Below are 18170 nucleotides of genomic sequence, written 5' to 3' on the forward strand. Positions count from 1 at the left end.
CGCACGGTGCTGGCTGGCTGAGGCCTCGGGTCCCAGCTTCTGGCCTCTCGCCGCCGCCCGCGTGGGAGAATCCGAGCTCGACGGCGCGGCCGTGTGGCCGCCATGGCGGCGCATGGGAAGCTGCGGCGGGAGCGGGGGCTGCAGGCGGAGTATGAGACACAAGTCAAAGGTGAGAGGGGGTCAGGCACTCCTGGCCTGGTCTCCGGTGGAGACCTCGAAGGTGGTGGGTTCCCCACAACCAGCGGTCCCCCGCAGGTCCCCAGCAACCTGGACGGGGTGGGGGGGGTGGAGGAGTCAAACCTCATGTTTCTTGGTGCTCCTTTGGCCTCATCCGCTTGCAAGTCCCTGGCCTTTCGCCCTTCCTTTGGGTTCTCTGCTCTGCTTGGGTCTGCTCCTCACCCGGGGAGCACACAACACCCTGGTGGCCCGAGGAGGGCTGGACTGAGAAGGTGGCATGCTGGCTGGACGGTAGTGGGCTCCTTGGATTTTGCTGGAAGGTGGGCTGGGGGAAGGGAGGGATGAGGATGCTAGGGTTGGTGGCCACTTCAGCCTAACACCACTGGAGTCCCCGAGCGCTTGGCCCCTTCGCTGCTTCTTGGCACTGAGGTGGCCTGCTGGGGAGGGCGCTGGCCCTGGTCAGGCTGCAGGAAGGAATCTTGCCTCAAGCGATTTCACCGAGCTGGCTTCCTTCTGCAGTTCTATCCCTGTGGGTTCTGATAAGCATTCCAGCGCAAATCACATGCAGATGAGCTTTACAAATTCTTTGCTGTCCACTTCTTTTATGACTTCTACAAAAGAAAGAAGGGAGCATCTAAGGGCTCAGAGTTTTCTATTGCTTGCATGCTTCTGACTCCGTATTCCTCTCAGTTGCTCCATTTTACCTGTTGTGTAAACAAGCTCAGAGTCCCACAGTGACTTACCCAGGTCACACAGCACAACAGCTGCAAGGAGCTTATGCAAAAGGACACTCCAGGTATTTTCCAACTCTTAGATGCATAACCTGATACAATGAGTCAGAGCAACAATTTATCCCACTGTGCCCTGTCCAGAACACATTGCCTGGTGTCCGGAGCCAGCCTGGAGTAACTGCAGAGGGCGCCGGCACCGCAAGTCTAGCCCTTATCATTTCTCACATGGAGGCAGCGATCCCATCCTACTTCCTCAAAATGCAGTGGGCTGGAGAACTTTGAAAACTCTCCAGTCAGCAAATGTGGGCAATTAATTCACACTGAACAGAGCAGCTTTGAGCAAGATGTCTTTAGGACCTCCCTTGCTGCACCCTGCACCTCCAACCATTTGTAGCCTCTGTTTTCCATCTCGCTTCCCAAGGAGACCTTTCAACCATGCTAGGAAACCAAGGGCACTGTCTTGACTCCCTCAATTCTGCAAGATCAGCATGGGGACAGTTTGGGAGGCCATCTTTTCTTCTCTGTCAGCAGAAGTCCATGCCTTGCTCAACGGATGCACGGGTGGGCCTGAGGCCCAGCTTTGCAATTCAAACATAAAGGAATCCCTTCTGGCAGATTTTTATTTTCCCAACCTGCATCTGTTTTGTCTCAGACTGGGAATTCATGGCTCTGTAACAGAGAACAGGTCCCTGCCCTCACATGGGTCACAGGTCTGGTGGGAGAGACAAATGGTAAACAAGCCATCCCATAATTCTGTCCAGGTAACCACTGGGAAGCAAAAAGGGTAGAATGAGGCAGACCTAGCTGTGGAGGGGGAAGGGTTGGGACACCGTTCTCTGGCCTGACTGACATCTAGAGGCTGGGGGCTAGGCACTGGACACTTGCTATCATGGACCTGAAATGCAGTTGGCTTCAGCCCGCCAGTGCACATATCCAGATGCTGACGGAGCTTTTGCTCCTGGCAGTGAAGAATCAATACAATGGTGTGGTCTCCTGCTCCATTCAGCAGGGTTCAGGTGTAATAAGTCCTCAGGGAATACAATGCCTCTTGGAGGGGAAGGCAAGTGCCACAGGGAAGGAGAAGCCACCCAGGTAATCTTAAGACCTTGCTTGGAATGAAATATCTTCCTTCTTTCTTTCCTTCTTTCCATTCTTTTTCTTGTGCTGCTGTTGGGACTTGAACTCAGGATCTTGTTCTCTTGCTTAGTATTTTTGCTCAAGGTTAACATTACTTGAGCCATACTCCTGCTTTTTTGCTGGTTAATTGGAGATGAAAGTGTTGGGTTCTATTTTTTTTTCTGCCCAGGCTATCAAACTCAGCCTTTTGAGTAGCTAGGATTACAGGAATGAGCTACTGGTACCCACGTGAAATTGTGTGTGTGTGTGCGTGTGTGCGTGCACGCGTGCGCACCAGTACTAGGGCTTAAATTCAGGGCCTGGACACTGTCTCCTACCTTTTTTGGCTGGTCCTCTACCACTTAAGCCACAACTCTACTTCCAACTTCTTGCTTGTTAATTGGAGAGAAGCACCTCATGGACTGTCCGGCCCAGATGGCTTTGAACCATGATCCTCAGATCTCAGCCTCCTGAGTATCTGGGATTATAGGCCACCAGCTCACAATGGAGTTGTTGTAAACAGCCCCTCCAGGTCCTGCCCCTCAGGGTGGGTCTGTGGTCTTAACCCCTGCCTTCCCCCCCTCCACACATACCTGAAGGAGGGTGACAGCTGCCCTCTTTGATTTTCTATGGCAGCTAGAGGGCTATGGAAATGAAGCAGGTCTATATAGCTCAGCCCTGCATGGGGTAGGGGAGCCTGGGCTGTCTACCTGGCCCTCCCCCCATGCATCCCTCCCCCTCTGCATCCACGATGGCATTGATTTTGTTGATTCACTTTCTTGGCACTCATTGCTCCTGGACATTCTGGTGTGTGTCTGCTCCTTTGTTCTCTGCCCCCCTTCCAATCCCAGCTCTAGAAGGGTGCGAAGTTGACATTATACTCAATGAAGAACTCAAGTTGAAGTGAATGCTCTTATTTCCCCAGAGCCCCTGTGCCCACCTGGACATGGGGTGGGGAGGCACAACGTTTTCAGCAAGTTGCTTCTGCTTGCTGGACCTGCAGCTTTCTACTTTAAGTCTGAATGTGGGAAGCAGCATTGCCAAATCAAGTTACTGATAAGGTGTCAAAAGGGGGGGCATCGTCGGGCCCTGGGTGTGGCTCTCCGCTGGGTGGGGGGAGGAAAAGCCACGGGTGGGTGATTGGGGTGGAAACTGCCTCATCCCTGAGCAGTCCCACACATGTGTGCAGGGGTCCTGTGTATCTAAGCAAAAGGAAATAGCAGGGGAAGCAAGTTGGGCTTTTCCAGGAACTAAGGAGAGAAGGCACCCAACTGGCAATGGGGCGGCATGGGCTGAGGTAGTCCTGTGTCCTGCCTCTGGGAGCAACTTCAACCTTCCCAGAGCTGCTATACTCTACCCTTAGTCATGCAAGGGCTCAGCCCCTCTGTCCCCCCAAAAAATCAGAACAGCCAGGTGCCAGTTGCTCACACCTGTAACCCTAGATACTCAGGAGGCTGAGACCTGAGGATCCCAGTTGGAAGCTAGCCCAGGCAGGAAAGTGTTGTAAGACTCTTTCCTCCAATTAACCACCAAAAAGCTGAAGTGGAGCTGTTGCTCAAGTGTTAGAGCCCCAGCCTTGAGCACAAAAGCTCAATGACAGTGCCCAGAGGCAGAGCTCAAGCCCCAGGATTGGCATACACACACACACACACACACACACACACACAGATTAGGACATACAGATGGCCGTGTGTCTGTGTCTCTGCCTCTGTGGCCCAGCTGTGTGGGCAGTGCGTGCCAGCCAGGCCTGAGCCGCGGTCCTGTGCGTCTGATCCCCTTGCAGAGATGCGCTGGCAGCTGGGCGAGCAGCTGCGCTGTCTGGAGCTCCAGGGGGAGCTGCGTCGTGAGCTGCTGCAGGAGCTGGCAGAGTTCATGCGGCGCCGAGCCGAGGTGGAGCTCGAATATTCCCGGGGCCTGGAAAAGCTGGCTGAGCGTTTTGCGAGCCGGGGAGGCCGCCTGGGGGGCAGCAGTCGAGAGCAGCAGAGCTTCCGGTGGGTACCATACTGGCAGCAGGGCTGGGGCCAGGCCCTGAGGCTTGTAGACAACCTGTTCTGAGTGGCCCTCTGTCCCCAGGAAGGAACCATCCCTCCTGTCGCCCCTACATTGCTGGACTGTGCTGCTGGAGCAGACACGGCAGCAGAGCCGGGAGAGTGCGGCCCTCAGCGAGGTGCTGGCCGGGCCCCTGGTCCAGCGCTTGGGTCACATTGCCGAGGATGTGGGGCGCATTGTCAAGAAGGTAGGGCTCAGGTCCAGGGCCATGCCAGGTGTAGGGCCTCTACCTAGGCGCACTGTGGCTGGGAGGCATGGGAGGCTAGCTGGGGACCTGTGTGGCCCATGGTGCAGAGCGAAGATGGGGAGGGTCATCCCAGGATGGTGGCAGGTACTAATGCTGGGTAGTACCGTGCTCACACCATCTCCTTGGCCTCTAGAGTAAGGACCTGGTGCAGCAGCTGCAGGATGAGCTCCTGGAGGTGGTCTCAGAGCTCCAGACGGTGAGGAAGGATGGGGCAGGGCCCAATCCCAGTGGCCCAGGGAAAAATACCAATCAGAGGGAGGGCAAGAACAACCCCAGGCTGGGCTCAGGGAGAAACAAGTGCCTAGGGTGACATGGGTGTGGGGGACTGCGGGAAAACTGGGGCCAGGGCTGCTGTGGATAGCCCAAGTTTCAGGTTGGAGTCCCAGGCAGGCTGCCAGGAGGAGGAGGAAGCGGCTGGCTGTGGCCTTCAACAGAGCTGCCTTACCTTGGTCCTCTGCAGACCAAGAAGACATACCAGGTGTACCACACTGAGAGCGTGAACGCCGAAGCCAAGCTCCGGGAAGCAGAGCGGCAGGAGGAGAAGCGAACAGGCCGGAGCGCCTTGCCCACCAGTGCCAATGCTGCCGTCACCAGCACCACCGGCTCGGAGGCGGGGCCCCTCCGCAAGAGCTCCCTCAAAAAGGGAGGACGGCTAGTAGAAAAGGTAGGCCTGGAAGGCTATGGGCCATCTTTTCCTCCATGTCCAAAGGCTCCTGGCCTTTGCCCTGCAAGCCCTTGAGCGACTCTGAGGTTAGGGCAGCCCGGCGCAGCTCGCCCTACATCCCACGTGGCCTTCCACAGCCCCTCGGGGCCAGAGCTTAGGGACTGCTAAGCCTGAGGGGTTTTGCTCCCAGCTACCTCCTGAGGTTTTGCAGGGCAGAGGGCACAAACTCGGGATGAGGGATTAGGTGACCTGCGAGGAAAAACAGCACTCATTTGGGGGGTAGCCCCAAAGACAGACGAGGAGGGTGAGAAATATCAAGGATGGAGAGGGATTTTCCAGCCCTTCTAAGACCTCCGACGCACCCTTTTTTTTTTTTTTTGTCGGTCATGGGGCTTGAACTCTGGGCCTGAGCACTGTCCCTCAGCTCTTCAGCTCAAGGGGAGTGCTCTAGCACTTGAGCCACAGTGCCACTTCTGGTTTTCTGAGTGGTGTATTGAAGACAAGAGTCACATGGACGTTCCTGCCTGGGCTGGCTGCCTTGGACCGTGATCCTCAGATCTCAGCCTCCTGAGTAGCTAGGATTACAGGCATGAGGCACCCTGCCTGGGTCCACATTGAGTTTGAGGGTTCTATGGGACACTAGGTGTATAATCAAAGATGGGGACAGTCTGCCAAGTGGGAGACCCCAGTGTGCCTTATTTTCCTGAACAGCGTCAAGCCAAATTCTTAGAGCACAAGGTCAAGTGTACCAAGGCACGGAATGAATACCTGCTCAGTCTGGCCAGTGTCAATGCGGCTGTCAGCAACTACTACTTGCATGATGTCTTGGACCTCCTAGATGTGAGTCCTCTGTGTGTCTGTGGGGGGGGGGGACTCCACGCCCTGTAGCTCAGAGGCTGCAGCTCCAGCCTTCCCTGAGTATATGCTCGCTTCTCTCCAGTGCTGTGATACAGGCTTCCACTTGGCCCTGGGGCAGGCCCTCCGAAGCTACACAGCCACCAAGAGCCGCGCCCACACCTCCCAGCTGCAGGGCCTGGGCAGCCTGGAAGAGGCTCTGGAGGCCTTGGACCCTCCAGGGGACAAGGCCAAAGTGCTGGAGGTGCATGCTATGGCCTTCTGCCCCCCACTGCGTTTTGATTATCATCCTCACGAGGGCGATGAGGTAAGGGTCACACTGCATGCCCCAAGAGTGGTGACAAAGGTCTTCATTCCAGTGCTGGCCAGTCAAATGAGCCACACTTTGTCAAGGAAGAAAAGCTCCTGGTTGTAGCCAGTCCCTACTTCCCAGCTCTTCATCCCGTAGCCCAAGGCAAATGCAGACCATTCTCACTGCTGTTAGCCGGAGCTGACTTAGAGAGGACCTGGTGCTCTTGTTCAGCTTTTTGACTCATGGCTGGCATTCTACCACTTAAGCCGTGGCTCCACTTCCAGCCTTTTGCTAGTTAATTGGAGAGAAGAGTCTCATGGACTTTTCTGCCCAGGCTGGCTCCAAACCATGATCCTCAGAGCTTTCCCTTCTGAGTAGCTAGGGTTATAGGAATGTGCTAAGTATCCTTTTGTGTCCTGCCCAGCATGATCTTTTTTAGGTGTTTCGCTGTTGGAGCATAGATTAGTATTTCATTCCCTTTCCTGAGGGACTCTATTTCATGGGTGGACTACATTTTTTTTCATTAATTTCTTGGATTGTTTCCACCTTTGGACTTTTTTTCTTTTTTCTTTTTTTTTGTCAGTAGTGGGGCTTGAACTCTGTCCCTCAGCTCTTCAGCTCAAGGCTAGCACTCTACCACTTGAGCCACAACACCACTTCTGGTTTTCTGAGTGGTTTATTGAAGATAAGAGTCTCATGGGCTTTCCTGCCCAGGTTAGCTTTGAACCACAACCCTCAGATCTCAGCCTCCTGAGTGGCTAGGATTACAGGCATGAGCCACCGGCGCCTGGCTTTAGACTTTTTAAAAAATATTTATTTTTTGCCAGTCCTGGGGCTTGAACCTCAGGGTCTGGGCACTGTCCCTGAGCTTCTTTTGCTCAAGGCTAGCACTCTACCACTTGAGCCACAGTGCCACTTCCAGCTTTTTCTGTTAATGTGATACTGAGGAATTGAGCCCAGGGCTTCATGCATGCAAAGCAAGCACTGTACCACTAAGTCACATTCCCAGCCCTCTTCTTTTTTTGATGCCAGTCCTGGGGCTTGAACTCAACCTGAGCATTGTCCCTGAGCTTTTTGCTCAAGGCTAGCGCTCTACCCCTTGAGCCACAGCTTCTGGCTTTTTCTGAGTAATTAATCAGAGATTTTCATAGACTTTCTTTCCGGACTGGCTTCAAGCTGCCATCCTCAGCCTCCTGAGTAGCTAGGATTACAGGCCTGAGCCGCTGATGCCAGTCTACCTTTGGACTTTTATGAGTATCACTGTCATGGACATTTATGGACAAGAGTTGGTGTGAGCAGAGGGATTCATGGCTCTTGGGGAGCTGCTGATCCAGTCTTCAATGTGTCAAGGCGCAGTAGTCCCAGAGTCAGCCACCAGGCAGCAGAAGTGTGCTTTGTTCCTCAGGCCCACCCTCATTGCTGTGGTAGGCCCCGCCTTCAGCCCCTCTACTGCCCTCTGCAGGTGGCTGAAATTCGGGTGGAGCTGGAGCTGCGTGAGGAGATTCTGCCCAGAGCCCAAAACATCCAGAGTCGTCTGGACCGACAGACCATCGAGACAGAGGAGGTATGAATGGCTGGGCTTGGGGTGGGAACATGAGACCCTGTCTTGGGTTTGGTTGTCCTAACACTGCCTTCCTGATTTAGACTTTCTGTTTCCCACATTGACTCCCAGGCCTTTTATCATTATTACTATTATTATTGGTACTAGTATCGGGGCTTGAACTCAGGGTCTGAATGCTCTCCCTTAGCTATTTTGCTCAAGGCTGGTACTCTACCACTTGAGCCACAGCTCCATTTCTGGCTTTTTGCTAGTTAATTGGAGTCTCATAGACTTTCCTGCTGGCCACTGACTCACACCTGAAATCCTATTCAGGAGGCTGAGATCTCAGGACTGTGGTTCAAAGCCAGTCTGGGCAGGAAAGTCTATGAGACTCTTATCTCCACTTCACCACCAGAAAATGGAGCTGTGGTTCAAGTAGTAGAGCACTAACCTTGAGCAGAAAAAGCTCAAGGACCATGTCTAGGCCCTGAGTTCAAGACCCGGGACTGACGAAAACAGAAAAAGAAAACAAAACTCAATCCTCATATCTCAGCCTCCTGAGTAGCTAGGATGATTGGGTGTGAGCCATCAGTGTTCGGCTGTCTCTCATTTCTTACCGTCCTGGTGCCGTTCCATCAGGTAAACAAGACATTGAAGGCAACTCTGCAGGCGCTACTGGAGTTGATGGCATCAGATGAAGGGGATGCCCTAGACTCCTTCCAGGCCAGTCCTTCTACGGAATCCCTCAAGTCTACTAGCTCAGACCCTGGCACAAAACAGGCAGGCCGGAGACGGGGCCAGCAGCAGGAAACAGAGACCTTCTACATTACGGTGGGACCGGGCAGGTGGAGGAGAGCCCACAGGGCAGGAGGGGCACATCTTGCCTGGCCAGACCTAAAACTCGAGGCTCTTATTTTGGCCTTCTAGAAGCTTCAGGAGTATGTGAGCGGCCGGAGTATCCTTGCCAAGCTACAGGCCAAGCATGAGAAGCTTCAGGAGGCTATACAACGCGGTGAGTCCTGGCCCATGCCCGCCCCTTCCTTCCCCTCCTGGGGCCTGGAATTTTATCTGCCTTCCTCTGCCAGTGAGCAACTAACCAATCCAACAAGAGCCCTGGCCTCTCTCCTACCTGGCCCTGAGCCTTTGGGCCACACCTCTCTCTGGGGTTCTTTGTAGACCCCCTGGCATGTTTTCTCTTCTCTAGGTGACAAGGAGGAGCTGTCATGGTGAGTCATTCAGAGATCCTCTGTCTCCCTCTCCTTGGTACCCAGCCCTGCTGTCCAGCCTGCTGGGGCCTCAACTTCCCATTTTGCCCAGTGGATTCTAGGAGGACTTGGGGGGTCCAGGGCCCTGTCTGCTTGCACTGAGGGTGGGGCATCCGATTTCATGCCTGCTCTTCTCAGACCCAGTTCCCATCACTGCAGGACTCAGTACACGAAGAGACGATTCCAGAAGAGCCGCCAGCCCCGTCCTAGCTCCCAATATAACCAGAGACTCTTTGGAGGAGATATGGAGAAGTTTATTCAGGTACTTGCTTTATCCTACTCTCTGGTCAGCTCTGGATTACAGCTGTGGTACTGATATAAAAGTGTTGTTAAGAAACACAGAAAACCAGGGCTGGGAATGTGGCCTAGTGATCCAGTGTTCACCTAGCATGCATGAAGCCCTGATGAGTTCAATTCCTTAGTACCACATACATAGAAAAAGTCGGAAGTGGCACTGTGGCTCAAGTGGTAGAGTGCTAGCCTTGAGCAAAAGAAGACTCAGGGGCAGTGCCCAGGCCCTGAGTTCAAGTCCCAGGACTGGCAAAGAAAAAAAAGAGCTAGGCATCAGTGGCTCACGCCCGTCATCCTAGCTACTCAGGAGGCTGAGATCTGAGGATCATAGCTTAAAGCCAGCCCATGCATGAAAGTCTGTGAGGCTCTTATCTCCAAGCAAGCACCGAAAAAAGGCGAAGGTAGTTTTGTTGATTAAGTGGTGGGGTGCTAGCCTTCAGCAAAAATGCTCAGGGAGTGTGGCCCCTCCCGCACACAAAGAAATAACATTGTCGTTGGTAATTTTGTATTCAATAGAATATTGAAAAGAATCTGTCTACTTAATGAACAATTTGAGTTTTGCAGTGCTACTTGATTCAAGGTCAACCAACAGCCGAATTTTGATTATGCTTTTACATTCCAGCAACAATTTGTAAATAAAATGTAAAACACTTCCTAAAATAGCACCAGCAATATCAAGCCACTTAGACACTGTTAAGAGAAAAACAATGGAAGAACAGGGTGAGCTAGACTGTCTCTGAGTGACGTAAGCCCCGGCTTGTCTGTTCCCCAGAGCTCAGGCCAAACTGTACCTCTGGTGGTGGAGAGCTGTATCCGCTTCATTAACCTCAATGGTAAGCACAGCCCAGCGCCTCCTGCCACCCTGGCACCTGCCTGGTACCAGGCAACTGGTATAGGGGGCCAGTCTAGGAAGGGAGGGGACTCTGCCCTCCAGCTTCTTATCTTCCACAGGCCTGCAGCACGAAGGCATCTTCCGGGTTTCAGGTGCCCAGCCCCGGATCTCTGAGATCCGAGATGCCTTTGAGAGAGGTAGGGATGTGCCCAGTGTGTGTGTGTGTGGAGGGGGGCAGTGGGGACTCGGCAGCCACAGTCTGCCTCCTCATCCAGCGTGTTGCCCACTTGGCTTGCGCACAGGGGAGGACCCTCTGGTGGAAGGGTGTACTGCCCATGACCTGGACTCAGTGGCTGGAGTGCTCAAGCTCTACTTCCGGAGCCTGGAGCCCCCACTCTTCCCAGCACACCTTTTCAATGAGCTTCTGGCCTCTGCAGGTGAAGCCAGGGCCTCAGGCTGGGCTGGTTGGGTTGGGCTGAAGAGCCAGGGCTTCGCCCCTCATTGTGCTGTCTTTTGGGACTGCTGGCCACAGAGCTGGAGGCCATGATGGCGCGGGTTGAGCCTGTGAGCCGGCTGTTGGCTCAGCTGCCAGGAGCGGTGCTGGTGGTCCTGCGCTACCTTTTCACCTTCCTCAATCAGTGAGTGTTTGGGGGGGAGTGAGCTGGCAGAGGGGGAGAAAGGGATAGCAGTGCTGAAGCCCCTTGCGTGTGACCCCCCCCCCCGTCCACTTCCCTCCCAGCTTGGCACAGTACAGCGATGAGAACATGATGGACCCCTACAACCTGGCTGTGTGCTTCGGGCCGACGCTTCTGCCTGTGCCCCCTGGGCAGGACCCTGTGGCCTTGCAGGGCCGGGTGAACCAGCTGGTGCAGACGCTCATCTTGCAGCCTGCACAGGTGTTTCCATCCTTGGCTGCTCTGCCAGGCCCCGTCTATGAGAAGTGCATGGCACCACCTTCTGCTGCCTGCCTGGGGTACCAGACACTTGGTGCTGCCTGGTGGGGGATGGGGGTGGGGGTTCCACTGCAGGTCAGCCCCGCTCACCTGCCTTCTCTGAACATCAGGGACACACATCTGGAGAGCCTTGGGGAGAATGAGCCAGAGCTGGAAGTTGGGACCACAACTCAGGAGGATGGTGAGGAGGGTCATGGGAGACCTTACCCTGTGTCATCTGGTGCACACTGCATCACCAATTGGCCCCTCCCTTCTCCGCAGACCCAGAAAGGGGTGTCATAGAGGCTGTGGCCTGCTTTGCCTACACGGGCCGCACAGCCCAGGAGCTGACATTCCAGCGAGGCGACATTCTGCGGCTGCACGCGCGGGCATCGAGTGACTGGTGGCGGGGGGAGCATGCTGGCGTGCGGGGCCTCATTCCCCACAAGTACATCACACTGCCCGAGGGGTGAGTGAGCTGCCATCCTGTCCTAGGCAGCCAGACTTCAACAGGAAGCATGGGGGAACTACTGAGGCGGGTCTCTTTCTTTTGCCACCCCCGGGAAGGGCAACTCAACTTGGGGCCCTTACCAGGCTCCCTGTCTGTGCCTTGCAGGCTGGAGCTAGATACGCCACCTGAAGCCATTGGCCCCTCTGGGCACAGATGGCAGTGCTTGATCCCAACCTCCCCGGAGCGGCATGTGGAGGTAGACAAGGTGAGACTGCAGGCTAGGCTGTGTGGCAGGTTGGGGCACGGGGGCTGCTTCCCAAGGCGAAGTTCCATCTCAGTGCTCCTTGAACTCTATGCAGTAAACTTCCCACGAGCCAAGCAGCCAAAGAGGAGCCTAGGAAAGGGCAGGAGAGGGAGTGGGGATGGAAGGGCAGGGCACGGAGGCATGGAAAGAGTTGCACAACACCTTTGCCAGGGCATTACACTCACACATGCTTTGGCGGCTACTTGGCTGTAGACTGGAGGCCTTCCACTTTCATTTGGCTTTTCTGCTCAAGTGTGGCGCTCTACCCCTTGAGCCAGTGTGCTACTTCCTGCTCTTATCCTGGTTAATTGGAGATAAGAGTCTCATGGACTTTCCTTCTTGGGCTGGCTTTGAACCGTGATCCTCAGATCTCAGCCTCTTTTTTTTTTTCTTTTTTGGGGTCCGGTCGTGGGGCCTGAACTCTGGGCCTGGGCGCTGTCCCTCAGCTCTTCAGCTCAAGGCTAGCACTCTACCACTTGAGCCACAGCGCCACTTCCAGCTTTTTTCTTTTTGTTTATATGGTGCTGAGGAATCGAACCCAGGGCCTCAGGCATGCAAGGCAGGCGCTCTACCACTGAGCCACTTCCCAGCCCCGATCTCAGCCTCTTGAGTAGCTAGGATGACAGGCGTGAGCCACTGGCACCCAGCTCACATACTCTTGAACAGGGGGGACCAGACTATCTAGGTTGGTGTGGCTGACAGGCTGGAGTATAGGCTTCAAGGCTGGCATTTTAGAGCCAGCCTAGGGGAGAGGCAATGGCGTGGCCGGTGCTTGGCACACCAAGGAGGATGGAGGGACAGATGACAGAGAAGCATGAGGGGAACTGGCTGAGGGAATAAAGTGGGTTGGGACAAGGCCCTCCCTGGCAACGGCACAGCCCGAACAGCCCACTCTCCATTGGGTATTGTGGCTCTGATGGGCTGCACAAGGAAGCCTTGGGTTTGCTGAGCCAAAGAGGAGAGTATGAGAGTGTGCACGGGCTCCCGGTGTGCCCAGCTCCCAAGCTAAGCACGTCAGGACAGGTGGGTGCACGGGCACGAGCTGCAGCCTGGCATCTGGGAGCCGGGCATAGGGCAGGCTCCCAGGAGAGAGCTGATGGCCTCAGGTGGCTGTGGCGGAGGCTGTGATGTTAAGGGAAAGAGTAGGACTGAACAGATGTGAGGGCCTCAGCAGACACCAGGAGGGGTAGGGCGTGGCCTGGAGGTTCAAGCAGAGCAGCGGCATGGTCTGGCAGGACAACAGGGTTTGAGGAGTGGGATAGTAAGAGCAATCCTTCCTCAACTGTCCCTGTCTAATCTTTTCCAGGCTGTGGCCCAGAATATGGATTCGGTGTTTAAGGAGCTCTTGGGAAAGACCACTGCTCGCCAGGGCCTCAGGCCCGCAGCTACTGCCTCCCCCAGCCCGGGGACTCGAAGCTGCCTGGGCAAGAACAAAGGCTTGTCCCGTGGATCTGGGGTCCCAAGTTCCCCTTCGACTTCCCATCCCCAGGGCCCAGACTTGGCCATCAAGCCGCACTGACGCACTGACAATCACTCCAGGAAGCTGCCCGCCAGCCCCACCCCCCTCCTCAGGCCCTTTGCTTCTTTGCAGCTTTGTTATGGAGTGAGGGGTAAGGGCTCATAAAGATCTATGCATTGATTCCCTGATGCCAGCCAGTGCTTTTGTCTTAGAGCTGGGCAAAGGATACAGGGCCAGATCCCAGTGTCCATGGGTTGCTAGAGGCCAGATGCCAAGGTAGCAGATTGGACATCTGAAATAGCTTCTGCAGGTGGTCTCTAACACCAAGCTGGCATCAGAGGGGCTGTGGTACATGGAGACCTGCAGCACCCTAGGTACAGACTTGTGCACTGTGGTGTGGCTTTCAGAGTCATTGCATGTATCCATGGATAAGGTTTTTGGTTTTGGTTGGTCATGGGGCTTGAACTCTGGGCCTGGGTGCTGTCCCTCAGCTCTTTCACTCAAGGCTATAACTCTACCACTTGAGCCACAGCGCCACCTCCAGTTTTCTGGTGGTTCACTGGAGATAAAAGTCTCATGGTCTTTCCTGCCGGGGCTGGCTTTGAACCGTGGTCCTCAGATCTCAGTCTCCTGAGTAGCTGGGATTATAGGTATGAGCCATCAGTGCCCTGCTTGGGTGGAGTCCTTCTAGGTCTACAAAGCCCTCAGGCCAGCTCCCCTTCCCCACATCCACCAGTACCCTCATCCAAAGTGACTCCTTACCCCATGGCAAATGAACTGCATCTTTTTATTAGGGAGAGAGAAAGAGAGGGGGGAGGGGGAGAGAGGGAGGGAGGGGGAGTATAGCAAGGCACAGACTAAAAAGTTCCTTGGCCCTGCCCTGCTCCTTCCTCTTTGGCTCTCTGGACCTCTCTCTCGCCTGGGGGGAGGCACATGCACTTGTGTTACCTGCCACCCCCAGATCCGGTGGCCCTCTGTCTCAGTCTCTCATTCTTGGCACAAAGGAGCTGACTCAAAGGGCCCCTTACAGTCCTAGAGCCTACAGTCCTCCAGGGGACATGGGAGATGGTGAGGGGGCTTTGCCCCGAGCCACATAGTAAAACCATGACAGGGCCCCAGACTCCAGCCAGTTCTCTGCGCAGCTTCCTCCCTGTGGCCCCCAGAGCCCATCTCAGACCAGCAGCTGAAGTGCAAGGAGACTTCAGAAGGAAGGAGCCCACCGTTGCTCAGGATGAAGTATCCTTGGCCAGGGAGGAGCTGGCAGTGGCACAAGACTCATCTTGGGGACCCAGGCTGAGTGGAGCGCGCCTCCGAGCACAGCACAGCAAACTGCGCAGCTCTGAGGAGACGCTGCTGCTGAAGGAAGCATAGATCCAGGGGTTGGTGCAGCTGTTGAGGCTGGCCAGCAGCATGAGCAGCACAAAGGGCGGCCCTGGGGGGGGGAGGAAGATCCAGGTGGGTATTTGGGGACTTGAGCACCCGTGGGTGGGCATGCTGCTGTAGGGAGGGGGAGAGCCAATCCCGAGTACCCCCACTTCCACACCCACCTTCCCGAGGTGCCTCTGGGTCCCACGCGGCCCACAGCTGCACGAGGAAGAAGGGCGCCCAGCAAAGCACGTAAACAATCACAATCACCAGCGTCATCCTCACGGTCTTGGCCATAGCTGCCGACACTCGAGCTCCCTCACTAGGACTTCCAGGCCGGTGCCCTCTGCGGCGCCCCCCAGCCCTCTCGGATGGCCCTGGCACCAAGCTGGCATGAATCTCCCTGAAGATGAGCACCTGGCAGGCGGCGATGCCCAGGGCAGGTGCCACAAACACCATCAGTGCTATCCAGGTGACGTAGGCGCGAAGGCCCCACGGCTCCGCAAAGCGGGCCCAGCAGTCGAAGACCCCACTGCCATCGCCCACATCACGCTGGGCAAAGATGAAGAGCTGCGGCAGGCTGAGAAGGAGCGAGAAGGCCCAGGCCACCAGCACTGGCCGGTTCCAGCGAGCCCCACCACCATGGCGGTAGGCCACCATGGGACGGCATATGGCACGGTGGCGGTCCAGCGTCATCGCCAAGATCATGTAGGAGGATGCGTACATGCCCACCATCTGCAGGTACTTGACGGCCCGGCAAAGGGCATCGGGGCCTTGGAAACGGTCGGTGGCATCCCAGGCTAGCTGGGGCAGCACTTGAAACAGAGCCACAGCCAGGTCAGCTAGACACAAGTGACCGATGAAGACATGCATGGGTGCCCAGCGGCCGCGCCGGCCTCGCCGTACCAGGGCCCCCAACACCAAGCCATTGCCCAAGGCCACTGCCACAAAGACTGTGGAGAGCAGGGCCAGTTCCGCCTGGGCTAGCAATGGGTCCCGGGCATCCAGTGGCTGCTCCTGGCTGCTGTTGCTGGAAGGGCTAGGGGGAGACAGGGTCGTAGGCACAGCTGGGCAAAGGTGGAGGACAAGGACTAAGTTAGAGAGGGTGCTGTGCAGGGTAGCCAAGCCAAGGGGATTCCTACCCAGTGCCAGAGCTGGCAGCCTGGCCAACTGACACACACTCGTCCCCCCTCGGCTCTCTCAACGCCCTCCCACTATCCCCCACCTCATTCTAACTAGAGGGTGACCCCTCCTGACCGGAGCCCAGTGGCTGGGGTCTTACCAGAAATGGTGGATGCCAGCAGCATGGTGGGGCAGCTGCAGGTATCCTAGGTGCCCGGAGACAGATGCGATCTCAGCCTGTACTTCAGAGGCCAGCTCTGCTGCCCAGTGCCACCGGATGTGAGCCCTTTCAAGAGGGGCGGCAGTGGCAGGTGCCCGGGATGGGATTCAAGCTGTGCCAGGTCCTGGGCGGAAGAAGCAGAGGGGCAGTAGGACAAACACACAAAACCCAGCACCGCCCGCCTGGGGCAGCCCGCGCCACACGTGTGGGGATGAGCATCCACGGCAGAGGCCTCAAGAAAACCCTCGCTGGAAGGCTGGGGACTAGCCAGGAGGGGGTAAGGGGTGCTTCCCCCCTCTTCCCCCAGCCCTTTCGCAGCCCTTTACCTGGCTAGGCTCCTGGACAGCAGCGAGAAGGTGGCTCCAGCGGTCAGATCTGCTCTCCATCGCGTGCCCCGCCCCAACCCAACCCAACCCAGCCTGTGGGAGTGACCAGCACAGGAGGGGACTTCCTCCCCCTCCCCCACTCACCTCCCCTGGCCTCCCGGCACCATCCACCCGGAAGTAGGTTCCTGGCCTCCCATTTCCCTTCTTGCCCTCAGGCTTCCCTGATCTGTCCCCTGGACTGCTAACCCCCAGTCCTGAGCACCCTGAGCCCCTGGCAGCTAGTATCCAGCTGGGCCTAGCAGCACCCTGTGTCCCCCACCCCAAAAAAGCCCGCCTTCCTCTAGTGCTGGTCTGCCTGTTCTTTGGGAGATCATTTTATGCTGGACCTTAACTGCTAAGTGTGGACACTGAGGCTGGCAGTGGACCGACGAGCCTGGCCACAGATCACGCTGCTTTTTCATGACAGAGCCTTACTTCCCCTTTCCCAGACCCTCTTTGGACCCAGGCGAGGAAGGGGTAAATACCACCGGGAGGGAGCGGGGCCCCTCAGGCCCAAGCACGCTCCGCCTCCTTAATTAGGGCTGGCTGGCCGGAGATGAGGGACAGGAAGGGAGGGGGTGGGGCGGGGGTCAAGCCAGGGCTTAATGTACCCCTGTAAGCTCTAGCTTCCTCCCCAGAGGCCTGGGGGAGCCAGGAACACCCCCACTCTCTTCCTCCTCCCCCACCTACAGCTACCTGCAGTAGGAGGAGGGGCTTCCGGCTGACCTCCATGTGTGTACCTGTTCCTCTGGCACCCTCTTAGTCTCTGGGCCGTCCTTCCCCATTTCCGCCATCTCTGTCTGTCTCTCTCACACTCCACATCCACCAAGCACACAGCACAGACTCCCACATTCCTGCACATATGAAAGGCACTAGGGCGTGAGTCTCCATGCTGAGTCTCCTACCCTCCACCATACCTCCACCCTCCTGCATCCTCTGTGCCCCACCCCTCTTTCCAGTCAGCCTGACTAGGGCCAGCCCCAGCTCCAGGGTGTAACCTGGTCACCCACCCAGGGCCAAGCTCTTTTTTTTTTTCCTGTTTCTCTTCTCTATTGATCTATCAGGCTAGAGACCAAAACAGCCTTGGCATGCCCCAGGCCCAGGCCCAGGCCCAGGAGCCCAGCCAATAGTCAAAGCCTCCTCTTCCTGCCCAGAGAGCCCTCTGGTGCCTGTGCCCCTCCCAGCCCCAATAAGGGATGAGTGGCTTTCTATTTCTTTGTGTAGGTCCAAGACTGGAATTCTAGGCTAGCCACAGCTCCAACCCGGATGGGTGCCTTCTCTGAGAGACCGAGCTACACACTCCACATGCAGATAGCACATGCCATGCAGCTCAGATATGCACAGCACAAACGTGCACACACCCAATACACAGTGACCGCACACAGTCACTGTGCCCATTCGCTCCATTCCAGGTAGAGTGCCCTCATCCTGAGCATGGGCAGCGGAGGCACAGCTCCTCCGAGCCTTCAGCAATCCAGTCTTCCCCGGAACGCTATACAACCTACTGTTAACCTAGAAGCATTGGGCCTACTTTCCTGATGCCATCCAGATCAAAGATTATGCCAAAGAGAGAGAGCCACTGGGGAAAAGCCCTACCCCACCTAGTACTTCTGGTCTGCCTTCTCCTATGCCCATCCCCCTGTACCTCACAGCTGGCAGAGAAGCCCAGGGCACTAGTTCGGGAAGACAACAAAATAAGGCTTCGGTCCCTTGCTTTGCTGCTGCTCAGCTTTGTGGCTTTGAATGCCCAGCTGTCAGATCTTCAGTTTCCCCTTGTCTAAAATGGGCCTTGGCTGTCTGCACACTGGATGAGGAAACAGAGGAAATACCTTTCCACCTGGAGCTAAGATGGAAGCAGGAGAGGGAAAAGTTCCCAAGAGGTCCCAGAAGTGA

At 56.1% G+C, this 18170-nt stretch overlaps 2 protein-coding genes across 3 annotated transcripts; one reads left to right on the plus strand and one right to left on the minus strand.

Moving 5' to 3' along the window:
- The first annotated feature begins 7 nt into the window (after positions 1 to 7).
- Positions 8 to 13385, plus strand: Arhgap4 (Rho GTPase activating protein 4). Its single transcript, XM_013035362.1, has 21 exons — positions 8 to 169; positions 3808 to 4015; positions 4098 to 4260; positions 4454 to 4516; positions 4781 to 4984; positions 5696 to 5824; positions 5925 to 6146; positions 7594 to 7695; positions 8311 to 8502; positions 8599 to 8683; positions 8876 to 8897; positions 9096 to 9198; positions 10000 to 10060; positions 10179 to 10256; positions 10362 to 10496; positions 10592 to 10697; positions 10799 to 11032; positions 11123 to 11193; positions 11274 to 11460; positions 11608 to 11707; positions 13053 to 13385. Exons 1-21 carry the CDS (start codon positions 103 to 105, stop codon positions 13263 to 13265), a joined length of 2745 nt encoding a protein of 914 aa, XP_012890816.1. The 5' UTR covers positions 8 to 102; the 3' UTR covers positions 13266 to 13385.
- Positions 13386 to 14014: 629 nt separating this feature from the next.
- Positions 14015 to 16316, minus strand: Avpr2 (arginine vasopressin receptor 2). Of its 2 annotated transcripts, none has more exons than XM_013035330.1 (4): positions 16239 to 16316; positions 15853 to 16036; positions 14753 to 15637; positions 14015 to 14558 (listed from the first exon to the last, which is right to left on the minus strand). In XM_013035330.1, exons 2-4 carry the CDS (start codon positions 15875 to 15877, stop codon positions 14407 to 14409), a joined length of 1062 nt encoding a protein of 353 aa, XP_012890784.1. In that variant the 5' UTR covers positions 15878 to 16036; positions 16239 to 16316; the 3' UTR covers positions 14015 to 14406. The 2 variants fall into 2 exon arrangements, with proteins under 2 accessions (XP_012890784.1, XP_012890783.1); XM_013035329.1 differs by having other exon boundaries at positions 14015 to 14637.
- Positions 16317 to 18170: the final 1854 nt, after the last annotated feature.

Source organism: Dipodomys ordii, unplaced genomic scaffold (assembly GCF_000151885.1).
Source record: "Dipodomys ordii isolate 6190 unplaced genomic scaffold, Dord_2.0 Scaffold209, whole genome shotgun sequence".
NCBI lineage: Eukaryota > Metazoa > Chordata > Mammalia > Rodentia > Heteromyidae > Dipodomys > Dipodomys ordii.